At 44.3% G+C, this 18232-nt stretch overlaps 2 protein-coding genes across 2 annotated transcripts; one reads left to right on the top strand and one right to left on the bottom strand.

Moving 5' to 3' along the window:
• The first annotated feature begins 6848 nt into the window (after nucleotides 1–6848).
• LOC136482357 (N-alpha-acetyltransferase MAK3-like) lies at nucleotides 6849–10628 on the top strand. The gene is made up of 4 exons (XM_066479563.1): nucleotides 6849–7074; nucleotides 7212–7338; nucleotides 9963–10018; nucleotides 10281–10628. The coding sequence occupies exons 1-4, from the start codon at nucleotides 6862–6864 to the stop codon at nucleotides 10491–10493; spliced, it is 609 nt and encodes a 202-aa protein (XP_066335660.1). The 5' UTR covers nucleotides 6849–6861; the 3' UTR covers nucleotides 10494–10628.
• A 194-nt stretch (nucleotides 10629–10822) lies between these two features.
• LOC136482356 (uncharacterized) lies at nucleotides 10823–15971 on the bottom strand. The gene is made up of 4 exons (XM_066479562.1): nucleotides 15446–15971; nucleotides 12916–13029; nucleotides 11580–12118; nucleotides 10823–11337 (listed from the first exon to the last, which is right to left on the bottom strand). Exons 1-4 carry the CDS (start codon nucleotides 15809–15811, stop codon nucleotides 11298–11300), a joined length of 1059 nt encoding a protein of 352 aa, XP_066335659.1. The 5' UTR covers nucleotides 15812–15971; the 3' UTR covers nucleotides 10823–11297.
• Nucleotides 15972–18232: the final 2261 nt, after the last annotated feature.

The raw sequence follows: 18232 nt of genomic DNA on the forward strand, positions 1-18232 counted from the left end.
GGGTATAGATAGGTACACCCAATAACTTCTGGAAAAAAAAACGAATTTAGTAGTAGCAATAATACATATATAAAGTTGTAACTAAATCAGATCCGGAAACAAATACCCAAATCGATTTAGGGTTTTGTCACGGCGCAAGGGTGAAGACACAAGCAAAGGGCGTGTCCTAAACAGGAAAACGTATTTGCCTATGAAGGAATGACGAAGGAAGAAGGTGTATTCGTTGAGGAGAAGCATAGTCAAGTCATTTATGTATTTCCGTTTGTATGACATGTGGGACCAGGTTTAGGTAGCGGCCGTGAGCCCTTATATTTCCGAACTTTGTTCTGTAATAAGCATCGACAATATATTTACAAATACAGTAAAAGGGCCAGAGTGAGATTCCTCCGTCGCTCGTCCAAATCCGGCGATCCTCTTGTCGTGCTCACGTCGACGGCGTCTCGCCGGTGGCCATGGGCCTGTCAAGTGGTATCAGAGGCGGTCCTTCCTTGGCAACAATCCACCCACCCTATCCCCTGTTCGGCATCTCGTCGTTCTTCACCTCCACCATCGTCACCAACCCCAGCGCCAAATCCAGCGAACCACCACCACCACCAAGGCGCGCGGCTCGCACCGGTACGTCTCGACACCATCTGCTTCGATCTGCAGTTCGTAATCTCGGTCGGCAAGTGACCACCGTCCATGCCCCAGAGGTGTTCGATGCGCGGTCCCATAGGTCCTTCCTTAGGTTGAATTGGGTCAGCGATGGCAAAGGCGTTCCCTTAGCTTGCGCACTTCACTCTCCAACTCTACCAAACCCCAATCCAACACCCGCTTTCCCGATCTCCTGCATCTTTGGCTTGCCAAACGACTGGGGGACTACACCAACAACATTTGGTTTGGCGGCGTGAACCACTGTGAGCTCAACCTTTCCGTTCACATCCTTTTCTCTTAGCACAGCTTGACGACGAACAAGGGTTGCGCGGCATCTGTCCACGCGAAAAATTCTAGCGTTTGGTCGTTCAAGTCTGGTGCGGTGGCGTTGGTGAGGAAGTGTCCATGGATTTGGGTTGCAGAGTGCTGATCTCTATGTAAAATCCCTCGATCCCGCCTTACTTCTGGGAGTTGGATATTGGTGAAGCACGCAGTAGGGGAGGTTTCGACCAAGCCTGTTGCTTCACAGTGGAATCCTCAAGCGTTCAACAGTTTGCCGCAATGGCTCCACCAAAACCTTCGAAGCAAACTCAGATCCTACTAGACCACATGTCGAAGAGCGCAGATGATGATAAGTCCCTCTAGGACTAGATGATGGAGAGCGTTGATTTGCTTTTCCACCGAATGAATGATATTGGCGTCATCCAGCAGGAGCTGAAGACTCAAATGCAAGAGAACAACAAGAAAGTCGATCAGTGTGCAGCTGAGCAACAATTCATAGCACAACAGGTCAGAGCAAATGGTCAAGCTGTTGCACAGCTCACTCTTCAGCAATTTGATAAAGAGCCACAAGAATTTAGTGATGGTTCGTTGTTTGTCATCTTTGAGGAAGAGGAGGACTTCCAGAATGTGTTTGCCCACACCAAAGACAGCCATAAACCATCCACTTCCAAACAATCTCGACACACCCAACACCACACAAAGAAAGAGGACCTCCCACATCACACCCTTCCCAAAATGCAATTCCCAACCTTTGATGGTGAAAACCCCAAGATATGGATTGATAACTGTGAGAACTACTTCACCATATACACTATTCTAGAGAGGCTTTGGGTAACTGCAGCATCTATGCATTTGCATGGCAATGCAGTTATGTGGTGGCAGACTTACAAGCAGGCTCATAGAAAGATCTCATGGATAGACTTCTGCTTAACTGTGCAATCAAAATTTGGCTCTGATGATTACAGATCAACTATCCAGGAGATATTGAATCTGAAGCAGACTAGGACAGTGGAAGAATACACCACTCAATTCCAGAAACTCCAATTTCAGGTGTCCATGCATAGTGGCAACTTTGATGAGCTATTCTTTGCAACAACTTATGTGACTGGCCTCAAGGAAGACATTAAATCAATTGTGGAACCCTAGGTTCCAACCACAGTCGAAAGGGCTGCTATTATAGCAAAGATACAACAAAGGGTCCTAGAGAGAAACAAACTGAAATATCAGCGAGCCAACAATCTAGCTAGACAATAGCAACACAAACCTGACCAAGCCAATACTAGTAGATATGGGAACTTATGGAGGGACAAGCAAGTGAGAGATTACAGAAAAGCCAACAATTTGTGCTATCAATGTGGAGAAAAATTTGAGCCTAGCCATGCTGAGGTCAGTATAAAGAAAACCAAACCACAAATCAATGCTCTAGTGGTTAATGATCTAGATAAAGAGATCAATGAGGTTCTTCTTAATGAAATGACAATAGATGAATTGTTGACTGAAGACTTCTGTCAATTATCATTGAATGCTATGGTTGGTACTGAATCCAAGGATTGCATCAAGCTAAAGACTACTGTCAAGAACAAGACAATGTTGATTTTAGTGGACACTGGGAGTTCCCACGGCTTTGTTAGTTCCCATTTTGTGCAGCTGACCAAACTACAAACAATCCCAATGGACAAGCAAAAAGTGAAACTTGCCAATGGAGAGTGGATGACATCTACAACTATGGTACCAAATCTCACCTGATATATTCAAGGCCATACATTCACATCAGATATGATTGTGTTGGACCTCTTGCCATATGATGCTATCTTGGGATATGACTGGCTAGAGAGCCACAACCCAATGTATGACTGGGTAGGCAAAACCTTAACATTCTAGCATAAGGGCAGCAGTGTTACTCTGAGAGGCATCAAGCCCCACCCATTGCAATTGAGTACAATCTCAGCTAAGCAGTTCTACAAATCAACACAGGAAAATGATATTTGGGCATAGTTGTGTTGGACACCATCAAGGAATAGCCAGCAGCAAACAACTCAGTACCAATGGTTCCCAATGAGGATGTCTAGCTATTGTTGCATCAATATGCTGATGTCTTCAAGGATCCTCAAACCCTTCCACCACCAAGAAGTTATGACCATGCCATTCCCCTTATGCCTGATGTTGTTCCCATCAATTCCAGGCCTTACCATTATTCACCTCAGCATAAAACTGAAATAGAAAACCAAGTGAAACAACTGTTGGATCATGGACTCATCACACACAGCCATAGTCCATTTGCATCCCCAGTGCTCTTGGTCAAGAAGAAAGATGGTAGTTGGAGGTTTTGCATAGACTACAAAAAGCTCAATTCAATCACTATCAAGAACAAATTTCCAATGCCCATTATTGAAGAAATATTGGATGAGTTACAAGGCTCCAAGGTGTTCATCAAGTTAGATATGAGATCTGGATATCACCAAGTGAGGATGTAGCCTGCAGATGAACACAAGACAACATTTAAAACCCATCAGGGCCACTATCAGTTTAAGGTCATGCCCTTTGGGTTGACTAATGCACCAGCAACTTTTCAATGCATTATGAATCAAGTGTTGCAACCCTTCCTCAGGCAGTTTGTCTTGGTGTTCTTAGATGATATTCTCATATACATCAAATCCATAGAAGAACATATCCAGCATCTGCAACAAGTGTTGGAGACACTAAGGACCAACAAGCTATACCTCAAAGCATCTAAGTGCTCATTTGCTCAGTAGCGTCTAGAATACTTAGGCCACATTATTTCTGATCAGGGGGTGTCTACAAACCCAGACAAGACTCAGGCAATGCTCCAATGGCCAATACCAACATCCTTCACAGAACTTAGAGCATTTTTGGGGTTAACTGGCTACTATAGGAAATTTGTGAAAAACTATGGAATTATAGCAAAACCCCTCACACTACTACTCAGGCCCTGTTTGGTTGGGCTTTTGGCTTTGGCTTTTGGTCCTAAAAGCCAAAAGCCCAACCAAAGGGGCTGCTTTTGGAGGGTGCTTTTTCAGAAGCAGCTGCTTTTTCGTAGTCCATTTTTGAAAGCTGGTTTGACCCTGCTTTTGACTTTTGGCTTTCTGCTTTTCGAAATTAGTGGAATAAAAAGTTCTTCCATAGTTGTTTCAAGAGAGATAAAGATAAAAGGTATATTTTATACTTGTTTAACCAAACAGCTTTCAGCTTTTCTACAGCTCACAGCCCACAGCAGCTTTTCCACAGCTCACGGCCCACAGCAGCTTTTTCCCACAGCCACAGCTCAACCAAACAGGGCCTCAGGAACAAACAATTTCAATGGACTGATCAAGCCAACATAGCAATTTACAATCTAAAAACGGCCATGACAACAACACCTGTCCTTGCACTTCCAAATTTTCAAGCTCAGTTCACAATTGAAACAGATGCTTGCATAGATGGAATAGGGGCAGTGTTGATGCAGAATGAGCAGCCTATTGCTTATCTCTGCAAAGCTCTAGGAGAAAAGCATAAACAACTTTCAATCTATGAGAAAGAATTCTTGGCATTGATAATGGCAGTGGAAAAGTGGAGACACTATCTGCAAAGGCAGGAATTCGTCATCCTGACTGATCACAGATCCTTGGCATATCTTTCAGAACAAAATCTTCACTCTGATATGCAAAGAAAAGCATTGACAAGACTAATGGGCCTTCGGTTCAAAATCAAATACAGAAAAGGCAAAGAGAACATGGTTGCAGATGCTTTGTCTAGGGTGGCTCATATGCTAGCTATACAGGCAGTATCAGTGGTGCAACCACAATGGGTACAGGAAGTGCTGAACTCTTATACAACAGACCCTCATGCACAACAGCTTATCACATAGCTTTCGGTCAGCAGCCCAGATGCAAATGGGTACAACCTTCACCAAGGTTTGATCAAGCATCAGGACCTCATTTGGATTGGCAACAATCCTGCCCTCCAAACAAAACTGATTGCTGCATGTCACTCCAGTGCCATTGGTGGCAATTCTGGAGTCAGTGCAACTTATCACAGGCTCAAAAGACACTTTGTGTGGAAAGGGATGAAAACTGATGTGGATTGCTACATCAAACAGTGCAAGACCTGCCAGCATGTAAAAACTCACATACTCACCCAGCTGGATTGTTGCAACCCCTACCAATCCCAGCTGGTGTCTGGAAGGATTTGTCTATGGACTTCATTGTGGGCTTACCAAAATCCGAAGGGTACTATATCATCATGGTAATAGTGGACAGACTTACAAAGTTTGCACATTTCATTCCTGTCAGACACCCCTACACTGCCATCTCTATTGCCAAATTGTTCCTAGATAATATTGTGAAACTTCATGGTATGCCTCAATCCATAATCTCAGATAGAGATCATATCTTTGTGAGCTCTTTTTGGAGGGAGTTGTTCAAGCTTTACAAGGTCAACCTCAACTTGAGTACAACATACCACCCCAAACAGATGGGCATACTGAAAGGGTCAATCAATGCCTTGAAATGTATTTAAGATGCGCAGTACAAGATTCCCCAAAGACCTAGAAGTCATGGCTGCCACTAGCGGAGCTTTGGTACAACTTCTCATACCATATTTCAATTGGATGTTCCCCTTTCAAGGCACTGTATGGGTATGACACTGATCTGGGTGGGAATCCCTCTCCAACACCAGAAGCGTCACCATCAGTAACCCAACTCATTGAGGATCGTGATCTCCATCTACAGAATCTCAAGCAAAGGCTTCAACATGCTCGGAATAGGATGAAAATTTTTGTAGACAGAAACCGAACTGATCAACAATTCTTAGTCGGGGATTCAGTCTTACTGCGCCTTCAACCTTATACTCAATCATCGGTAGCAAACAGACCATTTCCCAAATTGTCATACAAGTTTTTCGGACCATACATAGTCCTGGAGAAGATTGGAGCAGTGGCTTATCGTTTGCAATTGCCTGATGACACTTCTATACACCCAGTGTTTCACATCTCATAGTTGAAGGCTTTTCATCCTGCCTATACTTTAGTGTACAAAACACTACCTACAATTACAGACCTAGAAGCCACAGAAGCCCTACCTGAGAAGATCCTCGAACGCAGACTCGTCAAGAAAGGTAACAACGCTGTTCCACAGATACTAATCACTTGGACAGGCTTACCACAGGACTCAGCAACTTGGGAGGACTATCACGTCGTCAAGAAGTGTTTTTCCAGCAGCACCTGCTTGGGGACAAGCAGAACCTTCGGCGGGGGGAGATGTCACGGCACAAGGGTGGGCGTGTCCTAAACAGGAAAACGTATTTGCCTCTGAAGGAATGACGAAGGAAGAAGGTGTATTCGTTGAGGAGAAGCGTAGTCAAGTCATTTATGTATTTCCGTTTGTATGACATGTGGGACCAGGTTTAGGCAGCGGCCGTGAGCCCTTATATTTCCGAACTCTGTTCTGTAATAAGCATCAGACAATATATTTACCAAATACAGTAAAAGAGCCGGAGTGAAATTCCTCCGTTGCTCGGCCGAATCCGATGATCCTCTCGTGCTCACGTCGACGCCGGCGGCTACGGGCAGGTTTGGGTGCTCGGTTTCGGGCAGCAGGAAGGGAGCCGGCGAAGGACCCGACGAGGCTAGACCAAAGCACATGCACCAAGTGTAGCGCGGCGGCGGCGTCGGCGGTCGTCGCCGAGTTGCTCGATGAGAGAGCGAGAGAGAGGCGCGCGAACGCGAGGCGAACGGAACCGAAGAAAAGGCAGCCGGTGAAACCTAGTCCGGTTCTGTTCATTTTTTTTTTCATCACGAGTCCGGAGCAGGCGCTGGCGGGCCTCCCGCGATAGTTTCTGAGGCCGGCCCAGGCCCAGGCCCAACAGGCCGAGATGTACTTTTACCCTGTTTCGATGGGTCGTTTACGATTCAGTTATTTCACACATTATCCATCACTCGTGACGGCGGCGATGTCGTCGGCCGCCTCCTCCGCCGCCGCCGCCGGCGGCGACGGTAGCGAAGGAAGCGGGGTTGCGGAGGGCGGGGAGATTGCGTACGTGAGCTACGGCGGGGAGCAGCACCTGCCGCTGGTGATGTCGCTGGTGGACGAGGAGCTCAGCGAGCCCTACTCCATCTTCACCTACCGCTACTTCGTCTACCTCTGGCCGCAGCTCACCTTCCTGGTACGCGCGCCTCCCCTTCTCTCTCTCCCCCCACCTCTCCCCTCCGCGCCCTCTCGAATCGCGCCGCGGTCGTGCCGGATTTGACGCTCTCCTGGTTCTTCGTCTTGGGTGGCAACTGGGATGGTGGGCCGATGCAGGCGTTCGATGCCAGGGATGGCAAGTGCGTGGGGACGGTCGTGTGCAAGATGGGGGAGCACAGGGGTGCATTCAGGGGCTACATCGCCATGCTCGTCGTCCTCAAGCCCTACCGAGGGAGGGGAATAGGTGACGCACTTCTTCTTCCTTTTTGTTACTGCTGCTTTTGGCTCTTGATGAATTGCTTTCACCTCTGTTCTAGATCGTTTCTAGACAGGGAATGATCGTGCCCGGATAGGTCGATTACGTACTAGACTGCAGAAACCTTAATGCGATGTTCAATTATGTGTACACAAACAGATCTATCAATATGTTGTATGAACTTGCTTGTGTTATCCAACTGGCATTGTCCAATTATATCACAAATTCGTAACTGAGAAAAAGGGTAGCCCAACTGTGCCAGAAAGAAGCTTCATTTTCTGTATGAATATTCCGCTTCCTTGGTTTGCAACATGAGCAGGCATATAAATGTTTACTTGGCTGCTAGATCGTTTTTTTGACAATTGGCATGCTGTCATATGACTGTTGTGGACCCTTTCTTGAAATAATAAATGAGTTTCTTTGGCAAACTGTACTTGAGAAAGACTGCTAGTTAGAAAAGGAGTTTACAATCTTTGTCCAAGTACTTTCCATTTACTGTATGTATATACTGTATAGACTTGTAGGCAGGGCAAGTTGAGGAAAGCCACAACTTGCCACTAATTAGTCTAGCAGGTTTGTGGATGTCCTCCAATTCCGCTCACTTGTGTTCTATGAACTTGGTGGCTGATACATACAAACCCGCATGACCCGCAAAGCACGCGTAGCTGGCTTGCTTGCCACTACTGCTTCACATGCCTGCTTAATAGAAATACATACTGCATACTGCTGCTAGAGAATCGAAAAAAATCTGGCCAACAAATTTATCATAATCCACAAAGGCCCCAACAGAATAGTAATTCATGCTATTGGAAAATAGATTAATCAAACAAAATTTTGGATAGATACATAGATGAACAACTGATAGCTATTTCAGTACGAGTTCAATATCATTTCAGCTGGCATGTAATGGGATTTATGCGAATACTAATAATGTCCCCAATATGGCACTGGGATAAAAGCTTATGATCTCGAGTCTTCAGACATCAACAATAGGGAAAAGTTAGAAAAAAAAAGAAAGAAGTTGCAACGAACAATGCTCCTCCTAGCACCTTCTTTCTTCGGTTCTGGAAAATTCAGAAACAAAGGTTTTCATCAAAACTGCAAAACTATAATGTGAAGTCCAAAGTCTAAACATGTGCTGAAATATAATTACTTTGAACAACCTAGAAATTATGGAAGGTCAATCATTGATGCCAAAAACAATTGAAGGTTTAACCAAAACAAATCTGCTGAAGATAGTTCATATAAAGGCCTATGAAGTGAAAGCTTCAAGCTTTTGCAGTCATTCACGTTTTTTGCAGCTGTCAAGGCTCACCACTGGGGCACAAAGAGGACAAACATTGACTATCTTAGTGAATATGCATTTCCCTTGCAAGTTAAAGTGCGGTAATGCTGCTCATACCATACCAATACGTAGGAGGAAATTTTCTAGTGAATACTAGAAAAGAGGGCTTTCTACATAGGGATAGAGCAGGTGTTGTAAGGTAGATACAGTTTCAGCTTTAGTTTGAGAGTGAAGCAATTTGTGTAAAATGGCCTGTGTAACTGAGTGCAAGTTACAGCAATCTAGCTCAGATATGTACAAGAACTTAGGCCAGTGGGTTAGGCACAGTGACGCTATACACTTCACAGGACTAAAGAGAGGTGAGGACGAAGCAACTCCTTACCCATCTGTGTGGAAGAAAATTCCAGACAAGGAAGCCACACCTGCAACCAGACGTCCCATGCCCCAGAAACCAGTGCCTGGATCTTGGAGGCTTCATCACCCCATCCTCTCCTCTTCCTCCACTGCAGAGGAGCGCTGGACAAGGGCCATGTTGCCACCAGCTGCCATGGCCGCAAACATCATCTCAATCCGCATAGGCGTAGAGGTACAACAGGCAGAGGGCGACACTAACAGGGACAGCGGTGGTAGCAGTAGGATTCCGAAGAGGGCGATGCCAACAGAAGCAGCGGCGGCACTTCTTGTGAGTTTTGTCCAATGAGGTTGGGAGACTGAACAGTAATGGTCCGCAAACTATTGGCTGGTGGCCCACAACAGGCCAACAGCCACAAAGAGTTATTTGCATGGCAGACTGGCGGGTTACGTTAATAACCCATCCTGCCTGCATTCTTTACTGTGTACTAGGCATTGACTTGTGCTATTGCAGAATTTTGGATGGTCACTCTGTTCCAGTGTCATATGTATGGTAGTTCAGTGTGGGGTGTCATTAGGGAATCACTGATTCTGATAAGAGAATAGAGAAAATGATTAGTGATTATGGTGAGGAACGTTAACATCTTTTATTTGATAATTTCTTTCACATAGGACTAATATTTTGACAGATCCTTCTATTGAGAATCTTTCTTCTAGCATACATTGATGATGAAATCCTTGGAATTATCTATCCTTTCAGCACTTATATGTTGAATTAGTCCATTGGCGGTTATTGCTTTTCTTATGCAGTGTGTGTAGCACAAGTTAGTTTTCTAATAAAGGAATGATAATTACATCATTATGAGTATCCTAGTTTTCGTGTGTAAATTGGTACCAAATCTTTAGCTTTTTTCACCTTTTCAATTGGCTGATCTTAGCAAGCAAAGTAACTAAATCTCTATTTGTCTTTATACAGCAACTGAGCTAGTTACTAGATCAATTCGGGTAATGATGGAGTCTGGCTGTGAGGAGGTAATTACTACTGCCATTTCACGTTCTCTTTTGGTTCCCAACATTCCAATTGACTTGGAGAACTCCTAGAAGTGAGAGCTTGTCACCTATCTTTATTTTGGTATTTTCCATTTCTTTTTTGTGTAAAAAGGGTTTGTAACATCTTCAGCTAGAAAGATGGTAATAAGTTTGAGCTTAGACCCTAGATTAACATGCAGTTTGCATATGAACATCCATCCCAAATGTTCAAGTATTTGACATCCAACTTGTACCTTCTGATCAGGTGACACTTGAAGCAGAAGTTACTAATAAGGGTGCCCTTGCTCTCTATGGTCGCCTGGGGTTTATCCGAGCAAAGAGACTGTACAGATACTATCTAAATGGTGTAGACGCTTTTCGGCTGAAACTACTATTTCCACGCCCTGATCCTGGCCTGCCTCCAATGATGATTGGCAATGACAGGGATGACCAGAAGATGGATTCTCCCTACTTGTGACAGTACCCTAATCAGTAGGTAGAATTGAGTTGGAGACCTGGAATCCAATCATTTTTCGCTCTGTTTCATGCTTTCACAGCTAGTATGTAACTGTAATATTGTTGGTACTTCATATAAAATTTTGAGGTGTCTATTTCCTCCTGTTCTTTGATAAGGATGTTGTATTTTTTTTTTTATTTTTTATCTTTTTCCTATCAACTTCACATCAAGCAGTAAGACCGTGCAGTTCTTTTGCTCAATAAACAAAATGCATGCCACAGTTGCTGTAGAGTTTAATTGTGAATATCGAAGGTCTCTGTCAACAATACTATTGATAAAATCCCAAAGATTGTGGATAGCCACAACCTAATCCTGTACAGGTCGTTCCTCTTAACATTCTGTAAATGAACATACAACTAGCTGGAAATGTAAAATCAATGACAGGATAACAGCGGGGGGTTGTGATGCTAAGTCCAGAAGGTGCAATAGTCCATTAAACATTAAAAACTGAATTCCACGCCAACAGATTGAAATATTTTCGTTAAGCTAATATTGTTTTAACAGCAACAGGTAGCAACCAGTAGAACCACTCTAGAAAACCAAAAGGAGCTATGCTCACTTGCTCAGCTGCACATCACACCCAACATGTCAGTAGAACATTGGGCGACACCACCATTTATACAACCTGAATCCCAGTAAAAAGGGTGGATGGTGAGAGTCAGTTGCGTAGGTGAGGTGTTGTTTGCTTGGAAGATCATGCTTTCAAACACTGAAACAACAATCACTGGTACCCTGGCACGCTGCTGCCAGCCTCCTGGGGTTGATTCACCTCGGGAACCCCCAACCGGACCCATAATAGGGGGCTCTGAAATGGATGAGGGCAAAAATGCAATTAATGATTTTTGCAAGTTGCAGAATGTAAAATTTGTTTCTCTATTGTCTAAGCAAGTAGTTGTTCATTAAATATTCAGCAGCTGAATAATATGCTTTTCAGACATTACTGTTGCCAGCAGAGGTCACATGTACAACATGGTTTGCAAAAAATAACAATGTAACAGAACTAACATACAGGAAGTACTAAGGTTCATTAAGATATCAAATGAGTACCTCTCATATGTGCTTTGCTGGTAATGATGATTCACACTACCATGTTCATATGGATATGGATGATTCTGATAAGGAGCATAGTAGGGACCAGTAGAATAAGCGGGACCTGAGACATGCGCTGGCATAGGGTATTGGGCATAGAGAGAACATGAAGGTGGCGTTTGCACATACCGATAGGCAGAATGAAATGGACGATATGCTTCATATCCATCTCCATAACCATACCCAGTTTCTGTTACCATACCTGGAGCAGTCGGAGGCAGGTAAGGACATGGAGGTGGATAGGCTTCAGGTGGCATCGAATGAGCATCCGGAGGAGCAATATAGGGAGTTGGATGATGCGCATAAGCAGGTGGTTGTACCGGGTTAGCTGAAGGAGGTAGAAGAGGAGGAGCAGGGGGCCAGTTATCAACATCATGTGGGGGTGGGAGCCAGTTATCAACACCAAGTGGGGGTGGGGGCCTGTTATCAACGTCATGTCGGGGTGCTGATTCAGGAAGTAAAGTAATTGGCTGAAATAGTGCCCTCAGTTTCTCAACCTACAACAGAAAATCAACAGCATATGAAGCCTCATTACATGTATTATATAAGTTCATACCAAATACCAAGGTAAAATAGAAGACAATATCATATTCCTGCTAGCTGCTAAACTGATGCTCAAGGTCAATAATGATAACTTGTTCCATAACACATAGAAGAGAATTTCTATAAAAAAGAGAAAAGAACAAAACAATGTATGAAAATGCTCTCATCATGCCTCAGTTTTTCCCTTCTCTTTTCTTAATATACAATTTCTTATTTCTCAGAAAAAAAAACATTGCAACATCACAAATGAACAGCCTAAATACAATCATAAAACCTATTATGGCAACAATACAGAACATCCAAGCTCCAGTGAAATAAAGATAACATCCTATATGCCTTGTTTATGGGAATAAAGGGCACTAAAAAGAATAGACTTCACTACTTCAGGCCTCAAAATTTAAACATGCTATATAGCAATAAATGAAAAATCTATCTCAGCATCAACTTGAGTTCACATTTGTATGTGATGGATGAGCAAATTCAAAAAGGAAAGTCTTAAACGTCTAATATGTCAGGGAAGGATCGTTATCCTTTTGTCTACTAACCCCCAACATATACGAGTTAAACCAGGCATCATATGAACTGCACAGCAGGTTCATGTACGCAGATGTCCGTCCTTATTCTATCTAATGGTATGATTGAAGGTTGGCGGTCAGAAATAATGTAGAGGAGCCACACATAACAATATTCAATACAATTCATTTCTCTTCACAGACACAACAAATGCTGATTCTTGCTCATCCATACTTACTTGTGTAGCAGTAAGCTCTGGGTTGAACCTCCCATTGACATAGTTGTCATTGATGGCACTTCTTAGGCTACTCTCAGGGAGAGGCATGAAATCACCATCAATCTTAAACTTGACCTGCACACAAAAACAAAAGTTGTTGGCTTTTGTTCCATTGCTAGATGACATTACAATGTTTAAATTGGCAATTAATAAGCATAAGGGAATGAAAAAATATTAGAGGAAACGAAAAATTTCTGCAATCAATCGGCATAAAAAGGTTAGCTCTTGATTGAGATAGCTTTTCTCGAACAAGCAGGAGAGCTGTCAAGAAGAATGGAGAGGAGGAACAAAAGCCCAAATACAAACACATGCACACACACCAAAATGAGATAACTAGAAAAAATCACACCCTTAAAATAAAAGCAACCTTGACCTAACCAAAGGTTCCACCTAAGAACCAACCTCTGGGCCAAGAGCAAGGAGGAAAGAGATGCCCCTGACCCCTGCCAAATGCCAACAATACAAATCCACCCTAGAGAGCAACAGAGCATTAGCTAGATTAGGAGAGACACCATCAAAGACAAGTTGATTGTGATGTTTCCAAAATTGTCTGAGACCCTAGGATGATGAGAGAGTTCAGTCCTTTTCTGGCATGTCCATCCATCAAAACTTCCACATTCGACAACTATCAAAGGACAAGTCCTCCAGCTGAGTAGAGAGACTCTTCAACACAACACTTTGGAGTAGGCTGTACCGAAATTGCCACACAAAAACACAAGAGATGAGAAGGTGGTTGATGTTTTCATTGGCCTGGTCACAGTGAAGACAGGAGGCAGGATGAGCAAGGCCACCCTGGGCAAGCCGATCAGCAATCGAGCATTTTTTTTAGCCTGGATCCCTAGTATGCAAGTTGTAGTATCTGAACTCTACTAAACGCACTCACACCACACACACGCACACCCCTAGAAACTACAACCTATACACATCTCGCGTCCTTCTGGAGATCACCGAAGCCGCACGGACCTCGTAGACAACGGGCATGTCGTAGTCCCATTGTGGCGCCACACGAATATCCAGGACCTACAGGAAACAAATCCGGGAAAAATCCCGAGGTGCGACACCCGAGTCATCCCAACCGGGAATCGAACTCGGGTGGGTAGCGCTCCCACTGAGCGGCTTCACCACCGAGCCACTGGCTCGTCCGCCAGCAATCGAGCATTTGTTGTCCATAACCAACCACACAAACAAGCAGGAGTCCAGGATAGTGAGAGCTCTTTTGACAAGTTCCTAAGGACCCTTGAAATGTTTAGAGACATAGGCAAACATGTGCCACCAAGAGCACCTCACCACATTCCAGGCCTCAACAAGACTGCCTTAGAAGGAAAACATTGAAAGGAATTCTAAATCCACTCTAAACCTTAGACCTTTTAGTCCCCATAGATACCAATGGTTCACAACTTCAACAGCAGTGGGATGATCTGTGTGGATTCAAGGACAACACTGAACTACAGAGTAAAATGTCACCATTATAGATCCTCCTTTGCCATTAATTAAGCCTACGGCCAGTTCATTTGAAACTGGTCTCCCTGAAACAATCTATTCTCCCATTATCTAAAAAAACAATCTATACTCCATAAGATGGTAGTAGCAGAAACTGGTAACAAACCAAATATATAACTTCTTTTTAGTGACCTCAAAAAAATAACTGTGAAAGGTCATTTAGATTCACAAACTTCTAATATACATAGGTGAGCATTAAGAAGTGCAACTCAAAAAATCTAAAATCGTGCCTATGCTTTAAATCAGAGAGTCCAAATAAAATATAAGCTTCTACTCCTTCAAAGTCCATATTAATCTGCATCCCTTGCTTTTGTGGATAGGATGACAAATATCTTCACAGACACAACAGCAAACAAAAATGAAGAATGCCAAACAGAAAACAAGAGGAAAATGATAAAACACATCTTCATATCCATCTAGCATGTTCTTAGAACACTAAATCCAAACTGATGCAGAGAGCAAGCCTGTTCTACATGAGACAATAAACCACCCATCTGACTGGGGAACATAGCATTTCAGCTTCTCCAAAACTCAGCATTACATCACAAGGGAGACATAGTATATCTCAGACTCCCACCAAAATTCCATCAACCTCAGACTGTAAAGTTTCTGTTTCATAATTGGAAACCATGACTCTTGTTTCATCATACTCTACGACCTTTCAGGCGATAGTAGCAAATACTAAGTGTCAATCTTACCAATTTAGCATACGATTCAGTTCAGTTCCCTCAATTTCACGTCCACATCCCTTGCACTCCCGATTCCAAATTAGCGACCATCTCACAACAAACCATTCTAACACCCCCAAGAATCGTTTTTATTTTCCTAGGAAAATCCCCAAGAATCGTAGAACACCCAACGATTGTAACAAACAATTTAAACCAAATTCATGATTAAAAAGCAGTACTACTCCACCCCATTCCCAACTGACCACCAAAAAGCCCGCGCCTTTGGAGAGAGGAAGCGCCAAGCCACAAACGAGTTAGCCAACCTGCGCGGGGAAGCGGCCGTGGAAGGCGGCGGGGACGAGGTGGAGCCCTCCATCGGAGTCAGCTTGGTAGGGCCCGTAGAGGTACCTCGCGTCGAAGTCGTAGAGGAAGACCGCCGCGCCGCGCCGGATCCGCGAGACCGCGTCCAGCCTCCCGCGCGGCAGGCCGAGCACCCTGTGCCGGTAGCATTCGGGCTTCGTTGCGCCGTTGCACATAAAGATGAACCCCGCCGGCGAGGCAGCGGCAGCGGTGGCGGTGGCAGCCGCGGCCGCGGCGGGGCGGGGGTCGTGCTTCGCCGCCGCCTCCGGTGGAGAGCGCGACCGCTTGCGCGCCGAGGCGGGAGGGGAAGGCGAGGAGGGCCTCGCCATGGAGGCGGACGCCGGATGGGCTAGGCTTTTGGGAAGGAGAGAGGACGGAGGTACGGCGAGAGCGCGCGTCGCGGTGGCGCAACCCAAGGACCAGGGGGATCAGGGTGCTCTGTCTCAGGCTCTAGCCCGAGCTGCCGAACAGGTCCACCCGGAAGAAGTGGTTGACTATGCCACTGTCGTTGACTGAGAGTGTGTTTGGTTTGAAGGTTTATCTGACTTGATATATGGAGCCAACCACTGTTTGATTGGGAGTGCATGACTTGGGGTGCGTTTGGCTCCCGCCATAGCCGTTGCTGCCACAGTTGTGGCCGCGCCCCGAGTTTGGCGGATGAAACGGCCATCAGACAGTTACCGAGTTGTGGTGTGCGTTTTGAACTAGTAGGTGTGGCGCGTGCCAAACCTTTGACAAAGTGCAGCGGGAGTGTTTGGCAGTTCCAGCGTGCCGCACTTGCAGCGGGGTGACCTGCGCGCTTTGGCCACGATCCAAACGCGCCCTTGGTGTGAAAATTGGTATAAGATTGAAACATCTCTAATTGTTTGAACTCGTTGTCAAGCTCGATTTATAATAGTTTTCAATCATAAGTACTAATTTTTTCAAGTCATTGATGAGTTTGTTACCTGCGGACTTTGTGCGCTCCCAATCACTAGAAATCGCTCCCTCACTTTTTTCCTCACGTGTGAAAAAACTATATCCATGTTTATCGCCGCTGAGACTTCGGGTTCAGGGAAGGGACGAAGGGTCTCAAGTGAGCATGGCGATGAGGTGCAGGCCGGAGTGAGGGCCAAGGAGGAAATCCGAAGAGGCATGGAAATAGTTGTGGCAAGTGAGGCAAAGAAGATGGTCGGCGACAGATGAGCGCCGCGTGCAGGCAAAGCGGCACATGAAGCTAGACAAGGAGTTTGTGAGTACCAAGCAGATGCATAAGCAAGTGCAGGTGGAGCTGAGTCAAACCTACGCACTTCACGAGCACGTCGTGTACCAGGTGAACAATGAATCGTCTCGTATGCCATGGCTACTGCCACAAGTTCCACTAGACGGCATGGCCCCTGGCCCGCTAGAGGAACCGCCCCTTAATGATGCGAGATGGCATGCTAGGTCCCGCGAGCAACCCAAGAGGGGTGAATTAGGTGTCTAACTTAAATCTAGGGATCAAATTAAAGTATCACTAAAAAATCATACATTACTCTAGGAAGATGTGCACTTAATTTTTTCTATTGTGCTCTATCTTACCCTTAATCTAGAAAGATGAAGGCCACAAAGAGTTTTTCAATCTAGAGCTAATTTTATCAACTAGTCTATAACTAATCTAGGAAGGTGAAGGCCACATGATCAAAACACGTGTTGAAGCTACAAACAGTAAGTAATATAAATAGCTTAACTAAGATAGGGGAAATCCCTGGAGATGTCGAGATGTATCTCGTGGTATTGGTTGCCAAAACGCAACCCCTAATCCACATTGAAGATCCAACAATGTATGCTCTTGGTCGCTAAGTCTCTCCTGGTCACCGAGTTTGATTTGCCACACAAGGTCTCTTCCAACCAAAAAGGGCAGTACGTGAGTAACACAATCTCACAACTACCACCTGGCTCTTCCAATCGCATTGACGCCATGTCCACTATGAAGTTTCTTCACATGAGGAAGGGGTCTCATCGTCCCCCATACACGATACAATGTCGCTCCACATCAAGAACAGAGGGTCTCACCACATTGAAGGCCACCACATTTTCCCCGCAAACCTGTGATGTTAAACTCTCTTAGGTTATGGAAAAATATTGCAAAGCAGATGTTCATTTCAGAGAGATGGACGAGACCTAACCGCTACAGTCGGGCGAGAAAGCAAAAGCAGCAAACTACAAACCCTCGATAACCTCCAAACAATGTGTATATGCCTTCAAAAGTGAACCACCACCACAACAGACACAACCCATCGTTTGATTCATATGCCTTGACTGTTACCATAGTTACAATGCTTTGGGCCCAAGGGCTTCCGCATCGAACAATCTCAAGTTTAATTAAATATATACAAAAATGCTAATGTTTATAATATTTAATAAATACTCCTTCTATCCCTAAAGTGTCATTCTTTTCTCCCAAGAAGTCAAACGTTTTTAACTTTGACCAAATAAATATATATGAAAAATCATTCATACATATGGTGCATAATGAATATTGTTATATTAATAATTAAATATTTTCGTAATAAATTTATTTGAAGATATAATAAATGTTGCTAATGTAAACAGTTTGACACCCAAAATGACAATTATTCTAGAATGGAGGAAGTATATCATTATATTAATTATAGACTATATTTTCATAATAAATCTATTTGATATAAATTACTATTTCCTTTATAAATCTAGTCAAACTTGATTAGAGATTTATATATATTTTTTTGGATGGAGCGTCCGTTTTTTTT

This window comes from Miscanthus floridulus, chromosome 9 (genome assembly GCF_019320115.1).
Source record: "Miscanthus floridulus cultivar M001 chromosome 9, ASM1932011v1, whole genome shotgun sequence".
NCBI classification, from domain to species: domain Eukaryota; kingdom Viridiplantae; phylum Streptophyta; class Magnoliopsida; order Poales; family Poaceae; genus Miscanthus; species Miscanthus floridulus.

Bases quoted from the DNA above. Each gene is read 5' to 3' on its own strand.
- LOC136482357 (XM_066479563.1), top strand. From the start codon at position 6,862: ATGTCGTCGGCCGCCTCCTCCGCCGCCGCCGCCGGCGGCGACGGTAGC. The intron at 7,339-9,962 runs GTGACGCACTTC...GTCTTTATACAG, and splicing joins CTACCGAGGGAGGGGAATAG to CAACTGAGCTAGTTACTAGA. The intron at 10,019-10,280 runs GTAATTACTACT...CCTTCTGATCAG, and splicing joins TGGAGTCTGGCTGTGAGGAG to GTGACACTTGAAGCAGAAGT.
- LOC136482356 (XM_066479562.1), bottom strand. From the start codon at position 15,811: ATGGCGAGGCCCTCCTCGCCTTCCCCTCCCGCCTCGGCGCGCAAGCGG. The intron at 13,030-15,445 runs GTTGGCTAACTC...TTTTGTGTGCAG, and splicing joins ACGGCCGCTTCCCCGCGCAG to GTCAAGTTTAAGATTGATGG. The intron at 11,338-11,579 runs GTACTCATTTGA...CATCCATTTCAG, and splicing joins CAGCAAAGCACATATGAGAG to AGCCCCCTATTATGGGTCCG.